Source organism: Oncorhynchus mykiss, chromosome 20 (assembly GCF_057628025.1).
Source record: "Oncorhynchus mykiss isolate SJ-2025 chromosome 20, ASM5762802v1, whole genome shotgun sequence".
In the NCBI taxonomy this organism is placed as follows: Eukaryota; Metazoa; Chordata; class Actinopteri; order Salmoniformes; family Salmonidae; genus Oncorhynchus; species Oncorhynchus mykiss.
This window is the reverse complement of record NC_143041.1, coordinates 36,268,197-36,294,100: the sequence shown is the minus strand read 5'-3', so window position 1 is coordinate 36,294,100 and position 25,904 is coordinate 36,268,197. Positions and strand designations below refer to the sequence as shown.

At 43.9% G+C, this 25,904-nt stretch overlaps 1 protein-coding gene and 1 long non-coding RNA gene across 2 annotated transcripts in view; one reads left to right on the top strand and one right to left on the bottom strand.

Moving 5' to 3' along the window:
* Window positions 1-25,904, top strand: part of LOC149974582 (uncharacterized) — a 133,965-nt gene that overhangs the window by 79,701 nt on the left and 28,360 nt on the right. The gene's annotated exons all lie outside the window — the stretch shown is intronic.
* Window positions 1-25,904, bottom strand: part of wdr27 (WD repeat domain 27) — a 152,791-nt gene that overhangs the window by 109,158 nt on the left and 17,729 nt on the right. Inside the window, exons 11-18 of the mRNA XM_090212994.1 lie at window positions 25,597-25,718; window positions 23,286-23,359; window positions 12,557-12,632; window positions 11,756-11,827; window positions 11,419-11,528; window positions 11,175-11,264; window positions 6,266-6,387; window positions 2,262-2,398 (exon numbers count right to left, since the gene is read on the bottom strand). Of these exons, the coding sequence (XP_090069120.1) occupies window positions 2,262-2,398; window positions 6,266-6,387; window positions 11,175-11,264; window positions 11,419-11,528; window positions 11,756-11,827; window positions 12,557-12,632; window positions 23,286-23,359; window positions 25,597-25,718 (803 nt within the window). The remainder of the gene's footprint in view (window positions 1-2,261; window positions 2,399-6,265; window positions 6,388-11,174; window positions 11,265-11,418; window positions 11,529-11,755; window positions 11,828-12,556; window positions 12,633-23,285; window positions 23,360-25,596; window positions 25,719-25,904) is intronic.

Sequence of the window (25,904 nt, the reverse complement as noted above, 5' to 3'; positions counted from 1 at the left end):
GCATGCTCTGCAGAGAAACTCAGTCTGGAGGAAATTATAATGTAGGCAGCATGCTCTGTAGAAAGAGACTCAGTCTAGAATAAATGATCATGTAGGCAGCATGCTCTGCAGAGAGAGACTCAGTCTGGAGGAAATTATAATGTAGGCAGCATGCTCTGCAGAGAAACTCAGTCTGGAGGAAATTATAATGTAGGCAGCATGCTTTGCAGAGATACTCAGTCTGGAGGAAATTATAATGTAGGCAGCATGCTCTGTAGAGAGAGACTCAGTCTGGAGGAAATTATAATGTAGGCAGCATGCTCTGTAGAGAGAGACTCAGTCTAGAATAAATGATAATGTAGGCAGCATGCTCTGCAGAGAAACTCAGTCTGGAGGAAATTATAATGTAGGCAGCATGCTCTGTAGAGAGAGACTCAGTCTGGAGGAAATTATAATGTTGGCAGCATGCTCTGTAGAGAGAGACTCAGTCTGGAGAAAATTATAATGTAGGCAGCAAAAATAGGATTTTGAATGGGAATCAATAATTGTTGTTTTGTCCTTGTTTTGTTGTTTTGTCCAAGGATCAATGTCCCCTTGCTTAGCGTTTCTCGGCTAATGTGCTGGGCATGGCTATCTCCTCGTTGGTGATCTTCCCACATGCTTTCCATACCCCAGTCAGGACATGTTAACATGATACTGTAGAATATAAACTTGTTGGTTTGATCATAAACAGGAAGTGAGGAGAGCCAACTCTTGTCCTTTGCCCTATACATCTCTCTCTCTCCTAAGAATGTGTTCTAAGAAGTGATTTTCAGGAATGCAGGTAATTATGTGACTGTGATGTGACTGTAAACTAACAATACTGAGAAAAAAAAATAAAGCTACATGCATCAATTTCAATGATTTTACTGAGTTACAGTTCATTTAAGGAAATCAGTCAATTGAAAAAAAGTTCATTAGGCCCTAATCTATGGATTTCACATGACTGGGCAGGGGAGCAGCCATAGGTGAGCCTGGGAGGGCATAGACCCACCCACATGGGTTCCTGCCTTTCTAGGATGTTTTTCCTAGCCACCGTGCTTGCTGTTTAGGGTTTTAGGCTGGGTTTCTGTATAGCACTTTGTGACATCGGCTGATGTAAAAAGGGCTTTATAAATACATTTGATTGATTGATTGACTTGGGAGCCAGGCCCACCCACTGGGGAGCCAGGCCCAGCCAATCAGAATGAGTTTTTCCCCACAAAAGGGCTTTATTACAGACAGAAATAATCTTCAGTTTCATCAGCTGTCTGGGTGGCTGGTCTCAGACGATCCCACAGGTGAAAAAGCCAGATGTTGAGGTCCTGGACTGGCGTGGTTACATGTGGTCTGTGGTTGTGAGGCCAGTTGGACATAATGCCAAATTCTCTGAAACGATGTTGGAGGCGGCTTATGGCAGAGAAATTAACATTCAATTCTCTGCCAACAGCTCTGGTGGACATTCCTGCAGTCAGCATGCCAATTGCACGCTCCCTCAAAACTTCAGACATCTGTGTCATTGTGTTGTGTGACAAAACTGCACATTTTAGTGTGCCCTTTTATTGTCCCCAGCACAAGGTGCACCTGTGTAATGATCATGTTGTTTAATCTTCTTGATATGCCAGCCCTGTCAGGTGGATTAACTTTCTTGGCAAAGAAGAAATGCTCACTATCAGGGCTGTAAAAAAATTGTGCACAAAGCTAGCTAGCTAAGCTTTTTCTGCTTATAGAACATTTCTGGAACACTTTACATGTTATGGAACACTTTACATGTTGCATTTATATTTTGTTCAGTATGAATTGATGGGATGACACATTAAAAAAATATCTGTTGATATCCATGGTCCAAAAAACATGAACCAATAGCCTCCTCCCAGATGCAATCAAAGTCAATTAGTGCTTCCTAGCTGAGATATTATACATGTTACATGTTTGGTTGAAATGTACGATAGAACAATGGAGACTGAGCTCCAATACCATCAGAAGAACTGGGGCACAGTGGAGAAGATGACCAAGGACAGCCAGAAGTTGGGAACCTTTTGTTGCCCTATCCACCAGCCTACCCAATGGCAGATGAGTATGTGTTGTTCATATAATTCAAATGTGATTCCTATCATTAAAATATTCCTATCATTACCTTTTAATGTCATCCTGTGTGATATCCAGCCAGGTTATAGAGGTACCGGTGTAAGGAGGGGTCATACGTCAGCAGAGGCAACTTCTATCTATCAATCTATATACTTTTCTATCTTTCATATCCTTACCTTTTAATGTCGTCCTGTGTGTTGTCCAGGTGATACAGGTAGAGGTGTAGGGAGGGACCAGATGCCAGTAACAGGAACTTATCCAGGTAGTAGAACTGAGCCCCCCGGATGGTTTTGGAGAACTTCTCATCACCCCCCTGAAGGAAGAATAATTATAAAAGCTTACAAATGGCTTATGACAAGTTATGAAACATATCTGCAGAATGTTACCAAAAGTGTGTTTGGTTAAGTGTTACTAAACCAATCACTCACTACCTGATGAATAACTTGAATTATCTTGCATCCGTCTCAGCTGAGGGCCAACCATTTGATGACTGTTTAATAAGGGTTATTATGATAAGTTATTTAAACTTCTTATGGATCAGTCCCATCTCGACAACTTCCGGTGAAATTGCAGAGCGCCAAATTCAAATTAAATTACTATAAATATTTAACTTTCATGAAATCACAAGTGCAATACATCAAAATAAAGCTTAAATTGTTGTTAATCCAGCCGCCATGTCAGATTTCAAAAAGGCTTTACGGCGAAAGCAAACCATGTGATTATCTGAGGACAGCGCTCAGCGCACAAAACATTACAAACAGTTAGCAGCCAAGTAGATTAGTCACGAAAGTCAGAAATAGCAATAAAATGAATCGCTTACCATTGATGATCTTCGTATGGTTGCACTCACAGTTACACAATAGATATTTGTTTTGTTCGATAAAGTCCCCCTTTATATCCAAAAACCTCAATTTTGTTGGCGCGTTTTGTTCAGTAATCCAATGGCTCAAATGCGGTCAAAATTCCAAAAAGTATCTGTAAAGTTCGTAGAAACATGTCAAACGATGTTTATAATCAATCCTCAGGTTGTTGTTAGCCTAAATAATCTATAATATTTCAACCGGACAATAGCGTCGTCAATATAAAAGAAAAACAAGGCGCGCTCTCGGTCGTGCGCAGCAAAGAGCTCTGGGGACATCCAGAGCTCTTTCTCCCTCATTCTCCCTCATTTTTCAGAATGAAAGCCTGAAACAATGTCTAAAGACTGTTCACAACTAGTGGAAGCCATAGGGAACGGAATCTGGGTCCTATCCCTTTAAATGGTGGATAGGCTTTCATTGGAAAAACACCCATTTCAAAAATAATGGCACTTCCTGGATGGATTTTCCTCAGGTTTTTGCCTGCCATATCAGTTCTGTTATACACACAGACATTATTTTAACAGTTTTGGAAACGTTCAAGTGTTTTCTATCCGAATCTATCAATTATATGCATATCCTAGCTTCTGGGCCTGAGTAGCAGGCAGTTTACTTTGGGCATGCTTTTCATCCAATATTCCGAATGCTGCCCCCTATCCTAAAAATGAATATAGCCTCAAATAACATTGAAATGTACTATTGGAATATAATTATTACTTTATGAGCCTCTACTTTCATGGCCTGATACCACATGTGCATTAAATAGATGTACCCTTTAATAGATGGGTTTAATAGATGGGTTTAATAGATGGGTTTCATTCATAATAGGAGGGTTGGTTGCATTCATAAATCCCTCTCTCTCTTTCCCCCTCTCTCTTTCTCCCTTTAAAATGCTTTGTGAGGAGTTTTCCCTGGCCTCAAAGTCAGTAAGACACAGGAATTTCTATTTTCCATGTGGAAAAAGAGACTCATGAAAGAATATCATTTGGATTGAAGCAGAGGGAGAGGGGCTGTGTCCTTGTCAGCATGCTATGCTCTCGTTGTGGAGTAGTTATGTGGTCCTCTTTTTTAAAGCCACTCTTTTCATATCTTTGATACTTTTATTTTGGCAGAATAGAAGTAAAGAGGTTTATAGATAGAGGGAGACAGTGGGAAAGACAGACGCAGGAGGTCTTCTTGGTCGACATATGTTAGGAGCCGGGTGTGGTACCACTGGAACAGGCTCTGCATAATGTGTTACTCTTTAACAGAGAGAGAGAGAGGGGAAGAGAGAAGAAGAGAGTGAAAGAAAGGAGAAGAAAAGGACAGAGAAGAGAAGAGTGGGAAAGAAAGGAGAAGAAAAGGACAGAGAAGAGTGGGGAAGAAAGGAGAAGAGAAGGACAGAGAAGTGTGGGGAAGAAAGGAGAAGAGAATGACAGAGAAGAGTGGGGAAGAAAGGAGAAGAGAAGGACAGAGAAGAGTGGGGAAGAAAGGAGAAGAGAAGGAAAGAGAGGAGAATAGAGGGGAAGGAAGCGTTTTTCAGTGCCAAAAGACAAAGCAAGAGATTATAGGCCGTCATGCCTCATCAGGCGCTTAGCCCCAGGGCTTGTAGGAGCTGCAACGTTATATAGCCTATCTAATGTAACAGAAATTCCTGAAAAACCTGGGAAAGATTCTGGAATTTTTCAACCCTAATCAGAAAACCACCAACTGTGATGCGGAATGTATGAGAGTTTGATCCAACTGGAAAATAAAGTGCTGAACCAGTTCGAACCCAAGTTAGGGTTCATATAGTCCTTTTTCCTATATTTTTTACATGTGAAATCAACATAGATTTTTACAAAATAGCGAATTAATTTACTCAACCCATTAGCACAGATGAGAAGCTTGCTATGGAACACTTAAGCTAGTTTGATGTTTGATTGGTCAGATAATGAGGGGCAAATGAAATTTCACCGGTGGGGAGAGAGCAAGAGAGGGGTGGCCATGGAGGGGGCTTGGCTTGAAGCGCTGAACATCATGACATGATGTGAACTGGAATGTGTTTAGGCTTTTACTAGCATTAGAACTTTACAGAATTATATACTAAACATTAGGAACAATTTTGGAACAAAAAATAACATTATTAACCGGTTCTCAAGATTTGAAAATAGCGGTTCTGTTCCGGAACACCAGAGATCAATGTCTTTCCCAGTTCTTTTCCCCGAACCAATTCCAATGTCTGATAGATAGTGGATCTTCATGACACAGACATCTTATCAACTTCATTGTGCAAAGCCATGTGCAATAATTCTTCACCCTGCATAGTTTCCCTCCCTGAATTACATGTATTTGTTGTTGCCAAGATGCTTACTTAAACTGCTTCAGTTCACGACAAATAGACAAACTGCTAGAGTTCCTGCCAAGTCTAGGATCTCCTCATTTAGAAGAGAGATGCTGGGATGGTTAGCAGCAGCCGAGGGGAGAAAACTGCTTTGAAAAATAATCAGAATATGCTGCCAAAATGAAACGTCACAATGCGCTCTAAACCGCTCTGGAGACAAACAAACTTTGTTACCCTGTCTCCAATTGTCAGAAGCTTTTGTCAAAACTATTAAAGCAGTCTTCAAGAAAATTGGAATTGAATTGAGACGGAATTTAAATGGAACTTATCCCCACCCTGGAAAGCATGGGTATATAAATGAAAGACATATACAGGATTATAAGCATTTCACACGACCAATAATCTTTGATTTGAGTAAAATGTTCTGGGACTTCTAGGAGAGAGTGTGATGTCCAGTAAGGGAGTGAAGAGGATCTGCACATGCTCACAGCCAACAGACAAACAGACAGACAGACGAGCAGAGTTCTGTGCAGATGTTCCCTCTAACAACATCACACAACGCCGGGCCAAGAGACACAGTATGTCATCAACCTCATTAACTAGGCTTTTACTATTCCATGAGGCTTGTCACATCATGGACACTGGAAAAACCTGAGATGGAAAGTTACTATGCCATGATGATAGAACTATTTTGTTACATTATATACACTGAGTGTACAACACTTTTGCCCTCAGAACAGCCTTAATTTGTTGGGGCATGGACTCTACAATGTGAGTAATAAAATTTGATTTGACATGTCTCAAGGCTTAAAAATCCTTATTTAACCTGACTCCTCCCCTTCATCTACACTGATTGAAGAGGATTTAACAAGTGACATCAATAAGGGATCATAGCTTTCACCTGGATTCACCTTGTCAGTATATGTCATGGAAAGAGCAGGGGTTCCTAATGGTTTGTATATTATGTGTACAACAAATTTTGGGATTAATTGTGCCTTCTGTATGTATGCTGAGTGTTTACCATGGTAACGGCAGGCTCAGGACTTCCAGTGGGCCAGATGCGGAGGGTCCTGTCTTCTGAGGCACTCAGCCACCACTGTCTGCTGTGACTCCAGGCCACACTGCTCACTGCCTTGTCATGACCTGCAAACACATCCAGAGTTGTGCTAAGTCAGCCTGGAGTTGATGGACAAGTACAAGGAGTTAATGAAACAGCAGTAGTGAGTGAACCTGGTACCCTTTTAAGATGAAGATCACTTTATTTGTCAAATGTACACAAAGTCCAACTGAAATTTGACTTCATCTTTAACCCTACCCCTCTGAAAGACACACATACATTTCCATTGTGCTAACCCATGCTGTAATGCCATGTACTGGCTCTGATAGGTTCTCAAATGGCACCCTATTCCCTAGTCCCCTACCCTTGGCCAGAGCTTCATAACGACACAGACAAAAGTAGTACCCTACATAAGGAATAGGGTGTCATTTTGGACGTAGCTATCGTCTTTTCCAGCAAAGTTCCAGACACTATATTATGGCCGGCTTGGCTTAGAATTATGAAAAGGGTATTAATTAAAACCACAGTGGTGAATCTGAGTACTGGACAGCTAAACAGAGTGAGGGTTACAACAACATCCCCACAGACACTGACATATACTTTTATACATCCAATGCTCTTTGACCAATGTCATGTCTTTGGTCTCAGGCACAGGAGATAACTTTTATAATGACCCCCTGCCCTCTAGTGGAGCCAGTCTAACAGTAGCTAACCAAGCCCTGGCCTACAGGACTGTCCTCTAGTGGAGCCAGTCTAACAGTACCTAACCAAGCCCTGGCCTACAGGACTGTCCTCTAGTGGAGCCAGTCTAACAGTAGCTAACCAAGCCCTGGCCTAGAGAATTGTCCTCTAGTGGAGCCAGTCTAACAGCACCTAACCAAGCCCTGGCCTACAGAACTATCCTCTAGTGGAGCCAGTCTAACAGCACCTAACCAAGCCCTGGCCTAGAGAACTGTCCTCTAGTGGAACCAGTCTAACAGCACCTAACCAAGCCCTGGCCTACAGAACTGTCCTCTAGTGGAGCCAGTCTAACAGCACCTAACCAAGCCCTGGCCTAGAGAACTGTCCTCTAGTGGAGCCAATCTAACAGCACCTAACCAAGCCATGGCCTACAGAACTGTCCTCTAGTGGAGCCAGTCTAACAGCACCTAACCAAGCCCTGGCCTACAGAACTGTCCTCTAGTGGAGCCAGTCTAACAGCACCTAACCAAGCCCTGGCCAACAGAAACAAACATATCTCTGGTACGAAGAACGGCGGGGGTGTATGCTTTATGATTAACGAGTCGTGGTGTGATCATAACAACATACAGGAACTCAAGTCCATTTGTTCACCTGACCTAGAATTCCAACCGCATTATCTACCAAGAAAATTATCTTAGATTATAATCAGTCATGTATATCCCCTCCCAAGCAGACACCTCGACAGCCCTGAAATAACTTCATTGGACTCTATGTAAACTAGAAACCACATATCCACATATCCATATGCGCCACCCAGGCTGGCAAAATTCTGGATCATTGTTACTCTAACGTCCGCGACGCATACAAAGCCCTCCCTCACCCTCCTTTCGGCAAATCTGACCACGACTCCATTTTGTTGCTTCCAGCATATAGACAGAAACTGTTGATCACGTGGACTGGGATATGTTCCGGATAGCATCGAACAACAACATTGATGTATACGCTGACTCTGTGAGCAAGTTTATTAGCAAGTGCATCGGTGATGTTGTACCCACGGCGACTATTAAAACCTTCCCCAACCAGAAACAGTGGATTGATGGCAGCAATCGCGCAAAACTGAAAGAGCGAACCACTGCTTTTAATCAGGGCAAGGCGACAAAGTAGAGTTTCAATTCAACAGCTCAGACATGAGAGGTATGTGGCAGGATCTATAGTCAATCACGGACTACAAAAAGAAAACCAGCCCCGTCGCAGACTCTGATGTCTTGTTCCCAGACAAACTAACTTCCTTGCTCGCTTTGAGGACAATACAATGCCACCGACACAGCCCGCTACCAAAACCTGCGGGCTCTCCTTCACCGCAGCCAACGTGAGTAAAACATTTAAACGTTAACCCTCGCAAGGCTGCCGACCCAGACGGCATCCTCAGCCGCGTCCTCAGAGCATGAGCAGACCAGCTGGCTGGTGTGTTTACGGACATGTTCAATCAATCCCTATCCCAGTCTGCTATTCCCACATGCTTCAAGAGGGCCACCATTGTTCCTTTTCCCAAGAAAGCTAAGGTAACTGAGCTAAACGACTATCGCCCCATAGCACTCACTTCCGTCATCATGAAGAGCTTTGAGAGACTAGTCAAGGATCATATCACCCTACGTGACACCCTAGACCCACTACAATTTGCTTACCGCCCCAATAGGTCTACAGACAACGGAATCACACTGCACACTGCCCTAACGCAGTCATGAGTGAATGAGTGAACAGGAAGTACAGGAGAGGGCTCTTCAAACTCAGGAGGCTGAAGAAATTTGGCTTGTCACCAAAAACACTCAAACTTTTACAGATGCACAATCGAGAGCATCCTGTCGGTCTGTATCACCGCCTGGTACGGCAACTGCTCCGCCCACAACCGTAAGGCTCTGCACAACACATCACCGGGGGAAAACTACCTGCCCTCCAGGACACCTACATCACCCAATGTCAAAGGAAGGCCAAAACGATCATCAAGGACAACAACCACCCGAGCCACTGCCCTTTCACCCCGCTATCATCCAGAAGGCGAGGTCAGTACAGGTGCATCAAAGCTGGGACCGAGAGACTGAAAACAGCTTCTATCTCAAGGCCATCAGACTGTTAAACAGCCATCACTAACATTGAGTGGCTGCTGCCACCATACTGACTCAAATCTCTAGCCACTTTAATAATAAAAAATTGGATGTAATAAATGTATCACTAGTCACTTTAAACAATGCCACTTTATATATTGTTTACATACCCTACATTACTAATCTTATATGTATATACTGTACTTTATACCATCTATTGCATCTTGCCTATGCCGTTCGGCCATCGCTCATCCATATATGTATATGTACATATTCTTATTCATTCCTTTACACTTGTGTGTAAAAGGTAGTTGCTGTGAATTTTTAGATGACTTGTTAGATATTACTGCATGGTCGGAACTAGAAGCACAAGCATTTCGCTACGCTCGCATTAACATCTGCTAACCATGTGTATGTGACCAATAAAATTTGATTTGGCCTACAGAACTGTCATCTAGTGGAGACAGTCTAACAACAACTAACAAGCACTGGCCTACAATATGCCAAACCACTCATCCTTTTATTGATATATGACATCCACTGACTGGCCATACTAGTCTCTGTCTTTGCTGTTAAGAACCCAACCACACTTACTGGCCATACTAGTCTCTGTCTTAGCTGTTAAGAACCCAACCACACCGACTGACTGGTGTTTGTGTGTGGATCACAGGGCCAGATATTTAGAATCCTGTGGTCTGCTGACTGTAGAAAGCTCTATAAATCAACACAATTCACCTCCAAGAGAATGCTGCTATCAAAGCAAGCATCAGGGGTGTGTGTGTGCGTGTGTGTGGGAGGGAGGGAGGGAGGGGGAGGGAGGGAGGGGGAGGGAGGGAGGGGGAGGGAGGGGGAGGGAGGGAGGGAGGGAGGGAGGGAGGGAGGGAGGGAGGGAGGGAGGGAGGGAGGCTGTGGGTGAGCTGGAGTGCAGATGTTGAGCAATATCTTAAATTAGCTCCAGAAGCAGTTAGGAAGACATGTTGTTGTAGTGCCCATCTGCGGAGGAGAGCGGAACATAGCTTTCTCCCTTCTCTCCAAACCATCAATAAGTCCTACTCTTTCTCAGGAGAATGTAAAAGACAATGTTAACCAAACACCTTACTCACGCTCACGCCGTGGCAGAGAACCAGATAATGCTTCACCAGGATATATATATATTTTTTTATCTAGATGTTATGGGTGAATGTTTGGATCTTCTCCTGAAGCCTTTTATCTTGAGCCTCTGGACCTGTTTCCAGTATCGTTTACGATCCCAGATGAAATAAGTAAATCATCATAGGCTAAGGCTACCCTGTATCAACAGTAAAGAAAATATCAGATAATAGTTGAGTTTAAATAGCATTCTGAAGAGTATTCACTTCATTCACACGTTATATGAAAACAGTAATGAAGCATTAAGACAAAGGCCAGCAACACTCACTCCATCAAGTTCCTAGCATACAGGCTTTAAAGGCTAAAAAATCCTGTAAGATTCCAAAGTGAATGTGACTCTGGTGCAGGTTACTATTTCCATCACAGTTAGGGGACACTTTGGGTCTTGGATAGCTTGGGCTGAGAACAGTGTGAAAATAAGCTAGGTAGTGATTTAGTCTGTATTCCACTAGGCTTATAAAACAGGGTTATAAGCTCAGTTCCTCTCTTTATTTTTCAGCCATATAGTAACTAAGTTTCACCCTCAGTAATAATGCGGGAGAAAATGAAAAACAATCCTCTCCACAGTTGCCTTGATTCACCTCAGAGCTAGAACATCATTCTCAACATGATTGACAGGTGAGATAGATAAACATAAAATGTGGTTCAATAAATATTAAAACAAATAGTCATCAAAAACCACACTCCGTCCTGTTCTTTGGGTTTTAAGGTTTCGACTGCTTTGCTTTTTCACTGAGACTAATTTTAAAGGAGAGTGAAAAGGAGGGAACAGGGAGGAAAAGGGAACCGTGGACCAAAACAGTCTTGAGGTAAAATAAACAGAATTTGAGAGGTTTCTAATCTGTGTGTGTGTGTGTGTGTGTGTGTGTGTGTGTGTGTGTGTGTGTGTGCGTGCGTGCGTGCGTGCGTGCGTGCGAGCGTGTGTTTTCTTGCCCCACTACCTGTGTAAACAGCTGGAGTGCCAGTGAGGGAGGACTTGTACAACAATACAGATCTGTCTCCCAGACCACACAGAATCTGCTTTCCATCTCCTGGGCAGAGAGGACAAAAAAAATACAAAAACAAAATTATATATATATATATTAGCTTGTATGATTCTAATGATTCTTATGATTCTTGGTAAAGCAAAGAAGGAACAAATGAAAGTATGATAAAAAAGAGAGAAAAAGAAAAAGAGAGAGTTACCTGAGTATTGGGTACAGCAAACTGGTGTAGGGGTTTTGACTGTGCTGAGGTTAGTGTGTGGGACACTGGGTGCTGCAGTGTCTCCTGGGTATTCACTAACGAGACATCCTCTAAAATAAAGCAGCATTATGTTGATATTCATATGGAAAAAACATCAAGAATGTTGTACAAAACAAAGGTCCGGATCCCCAGACTAAGACTAATCCAACTAATGGTCTAAAATGCATGTTCATTGAAGATTTTCCATTAAACTACCTTTTAGTCCAGGTCTAAGCTTTGTACTGTATCTGTCTGAGAAACCAGCCCTAAATATATCTGGACATGGTGGTCTGCTTACATCTTCTTGTTGGTCTTTGTAGGTCCTGGGGTCTTCTTCTGAACATTGGTCTTGGGTGAGAACATTGTCATTCTGAAAAGCAAACATATTTATGTAAAATTGCATTTTCTTCTTCTTTTTATTAACAGCATAATATAAATGTAACTTCCACCCTGAACCCTAACACATCGGCCTTAATATTGATGCAAGAACAGGGGCAGACTGGCCATCTGGCATTTGCCCATGAATTTTTAGCCCAGTGGGCCTGTCTAACTTGTTTTCTTTACGCAAAATGATAATTATTTGGCTAATAATGGGGGTGGGGCCTCAAAGAAAAAAAGTTACTGGTGTATTACAAAAGCAAGGGCCGATTTCTGGTCCCAGTCTGCCCCTGTGCAAGAAAACATGAGAGAGGGAAGAGCATTTTATTTAAAAAAACTTTCCACATAAAATATGACCAAATAATAAATTAAGCGCAAGACTTGGACTGGAAACTAAAACAGTGAACAGAAACTACACACCCCAGGACCAAAAATATATCTGCATATACTTAACATTTAGAAAAATAACAGTCTTAGTTAACACCTATGTAAAAAGACAGAAAGAAATGTAAAAAAAAAACATAATTCATCTAATATAAAGGCTGTTTAAATATTGGAAGGTTTTTGTGTGTGTTTTCTCTGTGACTTATTTCCTTGTCTCATTATAGCTCGCTGATGTGTAACGTGCTATTCCAATAGGTAGAAAAGGACAGAAACTCTTGCTGGTGGAACAATTCCTCAACCGTTGGACTCCCCTCTCACACACACATGCACAACCTACCGGGGACATTGTGTGTATCCTGATGACTTGACCTGTGTGTGGAAAACTAGAGGCTGCTCCTTCACACCACGTTTCCCTGAGCCAGAGAGGGAGAGAGATAAGACATGTAGTCATTGATAGGATATGCAGAGATTTATATGAACCCGTCGTGCACCAACAGTATGAAGTAGTTATATTCTACCTCGTATGATCATCATTAGGATCCTACAGATGTCTCTGTCTCTGTCCTCGTGGACTAAGGGAGGGAATGATGGTGTGTGTGTGTGTGTGTGTCTGTGGGACGTAGCCCATTGCTCCTCTCCTCGCTGTCAGAACCTTCACTTCTCTGGAGTGGAGAGTGAGCTCACTTTTTCCACAGCCATTAAAACGTGTGTGGTTTTCCCAAAAAAACGTATCCTGTCGTCCGCAGGCAAAATAAGGAAAAGTCCAATAGCCTCGTAACTAAGAGAAGCTATAATAAGGTTACACGTTACATTTGAAAAAGGAGAGATGGTAATTTGGTGTTTTCTGGAGCATACTTTGATTGTTTTACTGTTTTAACAAAGTCCTTTGTTCTTAACTAAAACTAGAAGGCAGTTTTATGAATATTAAAACAGTCTTTGTAAAAAGTGACACACTTCCATAAAATAAGAGCTGAACTGCACCGCGCTGCTTTTGCCATAATTGCCATAAGGTAACTTGGGAAGGCCTAACAGTGTAAACTGTAACTCTGGACTAAGGTTGCAAAGCTAGCCTAACAGGTTCATGGAAAAACATCTAATCAACAACGGCATTATTTTCAATGAACTCTGCAACTCTTCCAACTGTTGTCTTTTTTCACAACTGCCACCTGTTTGACAACAAAACATTTACAATGAATACATAAAATAATAAAAGTGTGTAAAAAAAGAAAAAGGATATTTCATGCTGAACACCTCATATTAAACACCAACGGTATTCACCAAGATGACGGTTTATATTTAGGTAATGTCTTACAGCTTTGTCATTACATTTTTTATAAAAAAATCATACTTGATTTTATAAATATATTTTACATATGATAAGGCCACACAGAGGGCCAGATACAATTAGACACCTGCAATTATCTTAAATACCCCCAAAAGGCCACAATATATTCCTTGAAAGTTACCAGAATTCTGGTAGTTTATTGGTAAACTTAGAAAGTGTCCAATAATATACCCTCCCTTTGTAACCCTACTCTGGACAAGAAAAAGCTTGCCCGCGCGTCGTGAGATTGGATTGTGTACTAAACACGCAAACAAAAAGGAGGTATTTGGACATAAATTATGGACTTTATCAAACAAATCAAACATTTATTGTGGATCTGGGATTCCTGGGAGTGCATTCTGATGAAGATAATCAAAGGTAAGTGAATATTTATTATGCTGTTTCTGACTTCTTTTGACACCACAACATAGCGGATATCTGTATGGCTTGTTTTGTTGTCTAAGCGCTGTACTCAGATTATTGCATGGTGTGCTTTTTCGGTAAAGCTTTTTTGAAATCTGACACAGCGGTTGCATAAAGGAGAAGTTTATCTAAAGTTCCATGCATAACAGTTGTAACTTTTATCAATGTTTATTATGAGTATTTCTGTAAATTGATGTGGCTCTCTGCAAAATCACCGGATGTTTTGGAAGCAAAACATTACTGAACGTAACACACGAATGTAAACTGAGATTTTTGGATGTAAATATGAACTTTATCGAACAAAACATACATGTATTGTGTAACATGAAGCCCTATGAGTGTCATCTGATGAAGATCATCAAAGGTTAGTGATTCATTTTATCACTATTTCTGCTTTTTCTGACTCCTCTCTTTGGCTAGAAAAATGGCTGTGTTTTTCTGTAGCTAGGAGCAGACCTAACATAATCGTTTGGTGTGCTTTCGTCGTAAAGCCTTATTGAAATCGGACACTGTGGTTGGATTAACAACAAGTGTACCTTTAAAATGGTGTAAAATACTTCTATGTTTGAGGAATTTTAATTATGAGATTTCTGTTGTTTTGAATTTGGCGCAATGCACTTTCACTGGCTGTTGTCATATCGATCCCGTTAGCGGGATATAAGCCATACGAAGTTTAACTTGGGTCAAAAGTTTCGGGTAGCCTTCCACAAGCTTCCCATAATAAGTTGGGTGAATTTTGGCACATTTCTCCTGACAGAGCTGGTGTAACTGAGTCAAGTTTGTAGGCCTCCTTGCTCGTACACGCCTTTTCAGTTCTGCCCACAAATGTTCTATGGGATTGAGGTCAGGGTGTTGTGATGGCCACTCTAATACCTTGACTTTGTTGTCCTTATGCCATTTTGCCACAACTTTGGAAGTATGCTTGGGGTCATTGTCCATTTGGAAGACCAATTTGCGACCAAGCTTTAACTTCCTGACTGATGTCTTGAGATGGTGCTTAAATATATCCATATAATTTTGATGCCTCATGATGCCATTGATTTTGTGAAGTGCACCAGTCCCTCTTGCAGCAAAGCACCCCCACAACATGATGCTGCCACCCCTGTGCTTCATGGTTGGGATGTTGTTCTTCGGCTTGCAAGCCCCCCCCCCCCCCCCCTTTTCCTCCAAACATAACAATGATCATTATGGCCAAGCAGTTTAATTTTTGTTTCATCAGACCAGAGGACATTTCTCCAAAAAGTATGATCTTTGTCCCCATGTGCAGGCTTTCTTCCTTGCTGAGCGGCCTTCCAGGTTCCATGTCGATATAGGACTCGTTTTACTGTGGATATAGATACTTTTGTACCGGTTTCCTCCAGCATCTTCACAAGGTCCTTTGCTGTTGTTCTGGGATTGAGTTGCACTTTTTGCAACAAAGTACATTCATCTGATTTATTTTGATTTTCGCATGATGTCAAGCAAAGAGGCACTGAGTTTGAAGGTAGGCCTTGAAATACATCCACAGGTACACCTCCAATTGACCCAAATTATGTCAATTAGCCTGTCAGAAGCTTCTAAAGCCATGACATAATTTTATGGAATTTTCCAAGCTGTTTAAAGGCACAGTAAAGTTAGTGTATGTAAACCTCTGACCCACTGGAATTGTGATATAGTGAATTATAAGTTAAATAATCCTTGGGAAAAATGACTTGTGTCATGCACAAAGTAGATGTCCTAACAGACTTGCCAAAACTATAGATTGTTAACAATACATTTGTGGAGTGGTTGAAAAACAAATTTTAACCTAAGTGTATATGAACTTCCGACTTCAACTGTAGGTATTCCTCTTGTCCAGATGGGGGAGGGCAGTGTGCATTGCGATGGCAATTGCATCAGCCATGGATCTGTTGGAGCAGTTTGCAAATTTGAGTGGATCTAGGGTGTCGGGTAGGTTGGAGGTGATATGAAAACTAACGTCTCAAAGCACTTCATGACGACAGAAGGGAGTGCTATGCGGCGATTATCTTTAAATTCAGTTACCTTTACTTTCTTGGGTACAGGAACAATGGTAGACATCGTGAAGCAAGTGGAGACAACAGACTGGGACAGGGAGAGATTGAATATGTCCATAAATACTCCAGACAGCTGGTCTGCGCATGCTCTGAGGACTTGGCTAGGGATTCCGTCTGGACCGGCAGCCTTGCGAGGGCTAAAACGCTTACATTTCTTACTCACGTCGACCACGGAGAACAAGAGCTCACAGTCCCCATGAGCGGCAGTGGCCCGCGTTAGTGGGGCTGTGTTTTCCTCAAGGTGAGCGAAGAAGGTGTTTAGCTTGTCCAGGAGCAAGGCGTCACTGTCCGCAACGTGGCTGGCTTTCCCTTTATAATAATCTGTGATTTGTCCCTGTACTGACGTTTTTCCTGTTTTACTGTTCTCTCCTAGTATGAAGAACACTAGCTGAACGTGAAAGACAAGTAAGTGCCTGCCTGCATGTCTACCTGCCCGAATGTCTACCTACCTGCCTGAATAGCTGCCTGCCTGCCTGCATGTCTGCCTTACTGTCTGTCAGTCTTCCCATCCATCCATCCATATGTCTGTCTGTCTGTCTGTCTGCCCATCTATCTATCTGTCTGCCTGCCTTCATTCCTGCCTGTCTACCTACCTTTCTGTATGTACATTGGTCTGTCTGTCCTTCTTTATGTATGTCTGTATGTCTGCCCATCTATCTATCTGTCTGCCTGCCTTCATTCCTGCCTGTCTACCTACCTTTCTGTATGTACATTGGTCTGTCTGTCCTTCTTTATGTATGTCTGTATGTTTGCCCGTCTGTCCATTCGTCCTTTGGTCTCTCTGTCTGCAACACAGTACACAGACTGATTGACTGACTGGAACCGACCACAGTACACAGCTCGCCAGCTGAGGGGCAGAATAACACATTCCTCTGCTGCTGTCCTGTCTGTCTACTGATGCCCCAGTCAGACAGACAGCATGTTGGTACACTTCCTCCTGTCTCCACACACACACACCACTTTCCTCTCTCCTCTCTCCTCCTCTATCATTAGTCCATAAGCTACAGCCTACCCACAAAGTTCTGTATGGAATCTATAGGAAGGCAGTGGAGCAACAAACACCTCCTCTGACCTCACTGGCAGGAGAGGAACCATGAGTGGAAGATGTTGTCACACAAGACAGGACACAAATTAGAAACTGTATAGTGAGTGGAAGTTGTCACACAGGACAGGACACAAATTAGAAACTGTATAGTGGTTTCAAAGGATCCTCAAAACATTTGTAACTATTATATAACAATAACACAAGTGTCAGGGAGTCATTGTCATTGATCAGTCATTGATTTGTGGCCTCGTTTCTCAAAACAACTTGAGGATCATTTAAATCAAGAAGGTGCAGTCATGATGTCCATCTATTCTGATAAACTCTCTCTCTCCCTCTCTCTCTCTCTAACAAGAAAATATATTTTTAGTTGTTTTTAATCCCGTCTGGGCCGAACATGGAGGGTTCTCACTGACATGCCAAAGATGGAGTGAAACAGTATTCTACACGTCCTCCCCATTAACCGAAACAGTACGTGTGTGTGTGGCGTGAAACAGGGTTCTACACGTCCTCCCCATTAACCGAAACAGTACGTGTGTGTGGCGTGAAAGTGTTCTACACGTCCTCCCCATTAACCGAAACAGTACGTGTGTGTGTGGCGTGAAACAGTGTTCTACACGTCCTCCCCATTAACCGAAACAGTACGTGTGTGTGTGGCGTGAAACAGTTTTCTACACGTCCTCCCCATTAACCGAAACAGTACGTGTGTGTGGTGTGAAACAGGGTTCTACACGTCCTCCCCATTAACCGAAACAGTACGTGTGTGTGTGGTGTGAAACAGGGTTCTACACGTCCTCCCCATTAACCGAAACAGTACGTGTGTGTGGCGTGAAAGTGTTCTACACGTCCTCCCCTTTAACCGAAACAGTACGTGTGTGTGTGGCGTGAAACAGTGTTCTACACGTCCTCCCCATTAACCGAAACAGTACGTGTGTGTGTGGCGTGAAACAGTGTTCCACACGTCCTCCCCATTAACCGAAACAGTACGTGTGTGTGTGGCGTGAAACAGTGTTCTACACGTCCTCCCCATTAACCGAAACAGTATGTGTGTGTGTGGCGTGAAACAGTGTTCCCCACGTCCTCCCCATTAACCGAAACAGTATGTGTGTGTGTGGCGTGAAACAGTGTTCCCCACGTCCTCCCCATTAGACGGGGAGTCCAGAGGAAAATGGCAGCATCATAGCCTACATGCCTGGCTGCCTGCGTGCCTGTCTACCTAAGTGCCTGCCTGCGTGCCTGTCTACCTAAGTGCCTGCCTGCGTGCCTGTCTACCTAAGTGCCTGCCTGCCTGCGTGCCTGTCTACCTAAGTGCCTGCCTGCCTGCGTGCCTGTCTACCTAAGTGCCTGCCTGCCTGCGTGCCTGTCTACCTAAGTGCCTGCCTGCCTGCGTGCCTGTCTACCTAAGTGCCTGCCTGCGTGCCTGTCTACCTAAGTGCCTGCCTGCGTGCCTGTCTACCTAAGTGCCTGCCTGCCTGCGTGCCTGTCTACCTAAGTGCCTGCCTGCCTGCCTTCATGCAAGCATGCGTGCCTGTCTACCTAAGTGCCTGCCTGCGTGCCTGTCTACCTAAGTGCCTGCCTGCGTGCCTGTCTACCTAAGTGCCTGCCTGCGTGCCTGTCTACCTAAGTGCCTGCCTGCGTGCCTGTCTACCTAAGTGCCTGCCTGCGTGCCTGTCTACCTAAGTGCCTGCCTGCGTGCCTGTCTACCTAAGTGCCTGCCTGCCTGCCTTCATGCAAGCATGCGTGCCTGCCTGTGTGTATTCACCGCAAACTCCTTGTGTTTGTATTCTCCATGGTATATATAGTATGTGTATAATCAAAACAGCAAATGGCCATGAATTACGGGAATCCTAGGAAAGTTTTCTACTAGGGTTGAGCACGGTGTAGGCCGAGCCACACACACACACTCACTCTGGGGAGCCATGTTCTTTAACAGTAGATTTCTGATAGCACTAACTGTGTGTAATGGCAGTGTGTAAATCAGTCTCTCTCTGTGTGTGTGTGTGTGTGTGTGTGTGTGTGTGTGTGTGTAGAACTAACTGTCTGTAGTGGCAGTGTGTAAAACAGTCTGTGCTACTGTCTCCAACAGAGTAGAGCCAGAGCTTCCAGGGTCTAATAATACACCACAGATCTGTCACTTTATCTACTGAACAAGACATGATCTCACTGTATCTACTGAACAAGACACAACCTCACTGTATCTACTAAACAAGACACGACCTCACTGTATCTACTAAACAAGACCTCACTGTATCTACTGAACAAGACACGACCTCACTGTATCTACTGAACAAGACATGGCCTCACTGTATCTACTGAACAAGACCTCACTGTATCTACTGAACAAGACCTCACTGTATCTACTGAACAAGACATGGCCTCACTGTATCTACTGAACAAGACCTCACTGTATCTACTAAACAAGACACGACCTCACTGTATCTACTAAACAAGACACGGCCTCACTGTATCTACTGAACAAGACCTCACTGTATCTACTGAACAAGACACGACCTCACTGTATCTACTGAACAAGACATGGCCTAACTGTATCTACTGAACAAGACCTCACTGTATCTACTGAACAAGACACAACCTCACTGTATCTACTGAACAAGACATGGCCTCTCTGTATCTACTGAACAAGACCCCCCCCCCACCCCCACCAGCAATGCTCCTGACGACCCAAAGGCACCGGAGGGGGAGCAGAGGTGGACGCCTACCTCGGGGGCGAGGTCCGGCAGGCTGGTTCGACGAGGTTGTGGACTGAGCCGACGTTCTGCGTCGAGGCTGATGTCCAGTGGGTCTGTTTGGGGGTTGACCCCGAGGTCGGGTAGCGGGACGATCTGGACGGTAATGGTGAAATGCCTGAATCATCTTTAGGTCGAGGATGTTTTGATCGGGGACCCAGGACCAGTCTTCAGGCCCATAACCTTCCCAGTCCACTAGGGAGTGGATGCGACCTCTCAGGCGTTTGGAATCACGAATGGCCCTTATGGCGTAGGCAGGTTCCCCTCCGACGTTCAACATTGGGGGTGCACTGCGGGTTGAGACTGGAGGATGAAGAGGACTGTAGGTGACTGGTTTTAACAGAGACACATGGAAGGACGAGGAGATTTTGTACTGACGGGGTAACAGGAGGCGGTACGTGACATGGTTGATGCAATGGGTTATCTTGAAGGGACCAATGAAGCGAGGGTAGGCGGAGCCGGTTGTCTCTGGTAGAGAGCCACACACACTGTCCGGGGTGAAAGAGTGGCGTAGGCCGGTGAGCTGTCTCCCATACCCGCTCACTACGCCGAAACCAGTTGTTCAACAGTTGGGACAGTACCAGGCTCCGCCTCCCAGGGAAACATGGGGGGTTGGTAACCAAGGACATACTGAAACAGAGTAAGGTGGAGGGAAGAGTGCATGAGTGAGTTCTGAGCGTATTCGGCCCAGGCCATACACCGACTCCTGTCGTGTGGAGAGGCAGAACATTGTTGGCGGAGGTACATCCCTATTTCTTGGTTCAGGCATTCCGTCTGCCCGTTGGTCTGGGGATGGTACCCGGAGGAGAGGCTGAGGGCGACCCCCAGTCGGTCACAGAAGGCTTGCCACACCCGGGAGACAAACTGGGGCCTGCGGTCAGAGACGATGTACTCCGGAATCCCATACAGACGGAACACCTGCTGGAACATACACTACGCCAATTCCATGGCGTTAGGTAGATGAGGTGGAGGAACCAGACGACACATTTTTGAAAAATAGTCTACTATGACAAGGATGGTGGTGTTACCAGAGGATCCAGGAAGGTCTGGGATGAAGTCTACAGCTATGTGTGGGACCAAGGTCTGTGAGGGATTGGCAAAGGTTGAAGCTTCCCAGAAGGGAGATGACGAGGGCTTTTGGTTTGGGTGCAGACAGGACATGAGAGTATGTAATCCCTTACGTCGGATGCCATTGAGGACCACCAGAACTTCCGGGCTAGAAGTTTGGTGGTTTGTATAATGTCCGGATGTCCTGACCCCAAGGACATGTGACACCATTGCATCAGTTGGAGTCTAACAGCTGCTGGTATGTAACTCCTCCCAGCTGGTGTCTCAGGAGGAGCCGGGTCTGAGGTTAGGGCTTCTTGTATGGCAGAGTGAACCTCCCACTGTACCGGTCCCATAATGCAAGAGGAAGGAAGAATGGGTGTAGGGTCTGAGTTATCGGTCGGAAGGTCAAACTGTCGGGAGAGAGGATCAGCTTCTACGTTTTTCTTTCCAGGGATGTAACTGTTTTAAATTGTATATTTGTATTATTTTACCCCTTTTTTCTCCCCAATTTTGTGGTATCCAATTAGTAGTAGTTACAGGCTTGTCTCATCGCTGCAGCTCCCGTACGTACTCGGCAGAGGCGAAGGTCGAGAGCCATGCGTCCTCCGAAACACAACCCAACCAAGCCACACTGCTTCTTGACACTATGCACATCCAACCCGGAAGCCAGCCGCACGAATGTGTCGGAGGAAACACCATACACCTGGTCAGCGTGCACTGCGCCCGGCCCGACACAGGAGTCGCTAGTGCGCGATGAGACAATGATATCCCTGCCGGCCAAACCCTCCCCAACCCGGACGACGCTGGGCCAATTGTGCGCCGCCCCATGAGCCTCCCGGTCGCAGCCACTGCGACATCCGGGAGTCCAGGGATGAAATTAACATGAAATTGGAAGCGTGTAAAGAAGAGAGCCCAGCGGGCTTGTCTGTAGTTTAAACTCTTGGCCCCTCTGATATATTCCAGATTACGATGATCTGTTAGGACGAGAAAGGGATGTTGTAAGCCCTCCAACCAGTGGTGCCACTCCTCGAGGGCCAGCTTGATGGTGAGGAGTTCTCTGTTTCCCACATCGTAATTCCTCTCAGCGGGGGAGAAGAAGGCACAGGGGTGTGATTTGGGAGGTGTTCCCACCCACTGAGAGACTATGGCTCCTACTCCTACTTCGGAGGCATCCACCTCCAGGGTGAAAGGAAGGGTCGGATCAGGTTGGTGAAGGACAGGAGCTGAGGTGAAGAGACGTTTCAAGTTGTCGAACGCAGTCAGGGCGGTATCAAAAATGAAAGACAGGGCTATGCTCCAGAACACAAAGAAACAGGGCTACGTTCAAGAACACAAAGAAAATAAACACAAGGTTGACTAAGAAAAGAAAAGCAGAACCTTACAGGGTGACCCTGGGAATCGAACCCACAACCCTGGAAGTGGAAGTGCCATGCTCTACCAACTGAGTCGTACAAAGTTAAAAGCTCATCTATAATAAGTGATAATGGTATCAATGAAGTCAACTCTGTTTGTGCAATCTGAGGAACTGAGATCAAAGTTTTTCTTAAATAATGCATCTACATCACTGGTAGTATACTTTCAGTGAACACACAACATATATTCCTTTTTGTACAATTCTGTATTAGCCTGACGACCCATCCACATTGCTCCAGCCAAACACCACTTCCACTAACGTTTCTTCTGTGGAGCAACCAACAGAGCAGTGGAATTAAATTCAGGATGAGTCGTCAGGCAAACTCTGTATGTGCAATACACAGGAACTGAGAGGAATCTAATAATGTATGTCTCATGGGTATCCACTGATATGCAGAGGTAGAAAACATGTCTGTCCAGAAGTTTGACCATCCCATCTGTTATGCAGAGGTAGATAATGTAATAATTCCATCCTGCCCTCTATATTTTCAGATAATGATGATCAGTAGCTCTAGTCTATGCGGCTGCAATTAGCCAGGGGAAGAAGTTACAGTATCTCTAGTAATAATAGATGTAGAATCCCACTATGGAACATGATATAGTTTAAGGGAGGTGACCTGTAGCCAAACTAAGCAGTGGACATGCCAATCATAAAAGAAAACCACGGACCGGTAAATCCTTTTAATAATATATATATATGTCTACAGTAATACTGTTATATGCCATTTAGTAGACACTTTTATCCAAGTGAGTGCATATTTTACACATGTATTTTAGTATATGTGACCCCAATGGAAACCTAACCCACAAACCCTGCTGTTGCTAGCACTACACTCTGACCCATACCGAACCACAAACTCAAATTCATTCAACAGTGGTTCTTGGGTAACACTGTGTGGGCTATAACATGTGGTTGTGTGCATTAGTGTGTTTATGTGTGAAGGGGCAAGCCCAGTGTTTGTGTGTGTGTGTGTGTGTGTGTGGGGGGGGGGGGTTTGATACTTGCTGCTGACCTGTTTTTGTGGGAGGTTTAGGACCCTTCTTTTTCAACTCAGCGTTGAGAGGAGATTCAGGCATCAGAGGGGCACTAAAAAGAGGAAGAGGGAAAAAACGAAATTGCTCCTTGGCTACTGGAAATAAAAAAGCTGTGTGTGTGTGTTGCATTTTCCAATGGATGGTTATGGATGAATAACCCCCACCACCCACTTTCTCAGCAGTATGATACTGTTGAATCATCACAAAACTGCACAGTATAAAAGGTTCAGAATAGGTTTTTAAGATGGTAATAGCAGAGAGACCAGGAGGGGATGGAGGTTGAGCATAGGGGGGCACACAGTCAGCTGTAAAGTAAAGTACCGGAACACACACACAGGCTGGGTGGTACCAGTTGGGTGCCCTGGCATGCGTCTGCATTAGAGGAACACACACACACGATGGCAATGGAGAGACCCTGTAAAGTAAAGTACCCCTACCCACGTACTCACACAATGCGTGCCAGTCGGTTGCCCTGGCATGCATCTGCGTGAGAGGGAGAACGATCCTCAGTGCTGTTTCTCTATCCTGCTACACTTTTATGAGTAATCGTGTCCAATTACACTGAGCTAATGGTGCCAACACACCTCAAGCAGCAACCGGTTTAGTGAATAGGGTTTGAACCACCATAGATACACATGCATGTAAGTTATTGGTTTGAACCAATGTGCGTACAGGGCCCAACCGTATAACTTTCTGTTTAACCCTGCAAAACCATCCATACATGCCATGGTTACATAAGTGTGAAATGTTCATATTTTTTTCACAGTGCTATAAGGTCAAGCTGAAGACAGTTTGCTGTCAAAACTTTGGTTGTTAATTGTATGGCATCAGTGCAACAGTGTCCAACTACGTATTTCTCTTTGTAAAGTCTTGGCCAAACATGAGCTCAGACATTCTTTACAGTTCACACTTTATTCATTACAGATTACACGGTCTTTGTTGCACAGAGACTCTCATTTGTTAGAGATGTTCACAGGGTTCGTACAGACAGTGGCAAGTCAAATTCAAGGACTTCCAAGTACTTTTTCAAGCACTAATATTTATTTTCAAGGACCATCAATTTGCAATAGTTCCTATTATGCCATTGTAGTCAGCTCCGGGTGCCAGTATATCGCCACAACCTCATGAGAAAAAAAAAACGTACTATTCATCACTACCTTACAAGTTCTACTCAATAATACGTGTTCCACTACTTATTTACTACATACATGAGCGGCACGTCAGTACTGATGATGTTGACTGATTTCCTCATATGAACTGTAACTCAGTAAAATCTTTGAAATTGTTGCATGATGCGTTTATATTTTTGTTCAGTGTACATGATAATAATATTACATTGTCTTTATATTTTACTAAATTGTTGGTCCCACAGGCTGTCCCAACACATTATGACACAAAAGTGAATTCTGACATTAAAAGGCACTTAGTTAGTTAAAATGTTGCATTCTATACCCATATGAAGAGAAACAAGTTATTTATGTATTTGATAACAAAAATGCTCTCATGAGACCCTATTTAAATTTTAGGGGACCCCACATGGGTCAAGGACCCCAAGTTTGGGAACCACTGTACTAGTAACCTCTCTCCCTGCTTGCTTCAATGCTTCCTCTCTCTGTGCATCTCCTTTGCCTCCTTCATTGCAGCCTGACTCATCACTGTCTATCTCACTACTCTCAGTAAAGAAAATGTATTTTGTTTGGAGAACTTATAGTAGCCCATCTTTTGATTATAGCTAACTTAATTTCAGTCAACTTCCGCTGCTAAGGTCAGGCTCCGTTCTATGTTAGCTTCTAACTTCATCCTTCTAGCCAGCTAGTTAAAGCTAGCTACCTGGTTAATAACCTTGAGCTACCTGGCTAGCTAGACATCTGACTGAAATATCAGCAACTATTTACCAGTTGTACACTCATTCTCCGAGAGTCAGGTTTTTTTTGTTTGGGGGACGCTATAGATGTGACGTTTGGCGCCTAATCAGTCAGTTCTGTAAAACTCGGTAGTCTGCCTGGAAACTAATTAGCAAGAACAATACATTTTTGTAATATTTTTGTAATATATTTGATCATTTTCTGTTCTACTCTCATTTTAATTCAAGTACATTTTAAGTATCGGCTTGAGGTCATTTCTGATTTTCAAGGTAGCCAGTACTTGAATTTCAGAGTGCCAAATTCAAGTACTTTAAGCACCTCACGCACCTAGTGCGAACCCTGTGTCCACTATACAGATATAGCCTCCACCCAAAACAGGGTCTTCCCCAGAAGGTAACAGAAGTACACACAAACAAATACAAACCTGGGCATGACGGAGAGCCTCTCCAGGTGCTGGCAGAGGTTGTCCACGGACCCTGACCCCAGCAGTCTCACCTCCAATACAGACACCAGGGCCTCAAATAGAGAGGTCACCACAAAGATCATCTGGAGGAGGGGGAGAGAGAAATGAAATTATGTGAGTACTGTACTGTGACTGAACCCTTTTACTCTGTGAGGAGCATAGGTCATTGACAAATGTACTGTATGAGAAGTACTATATATTAGTGGTGTGAACGTTTAAACACTTAAACGAAATTGGGATCCTTAACATTAACAGGCTGACTACACCAC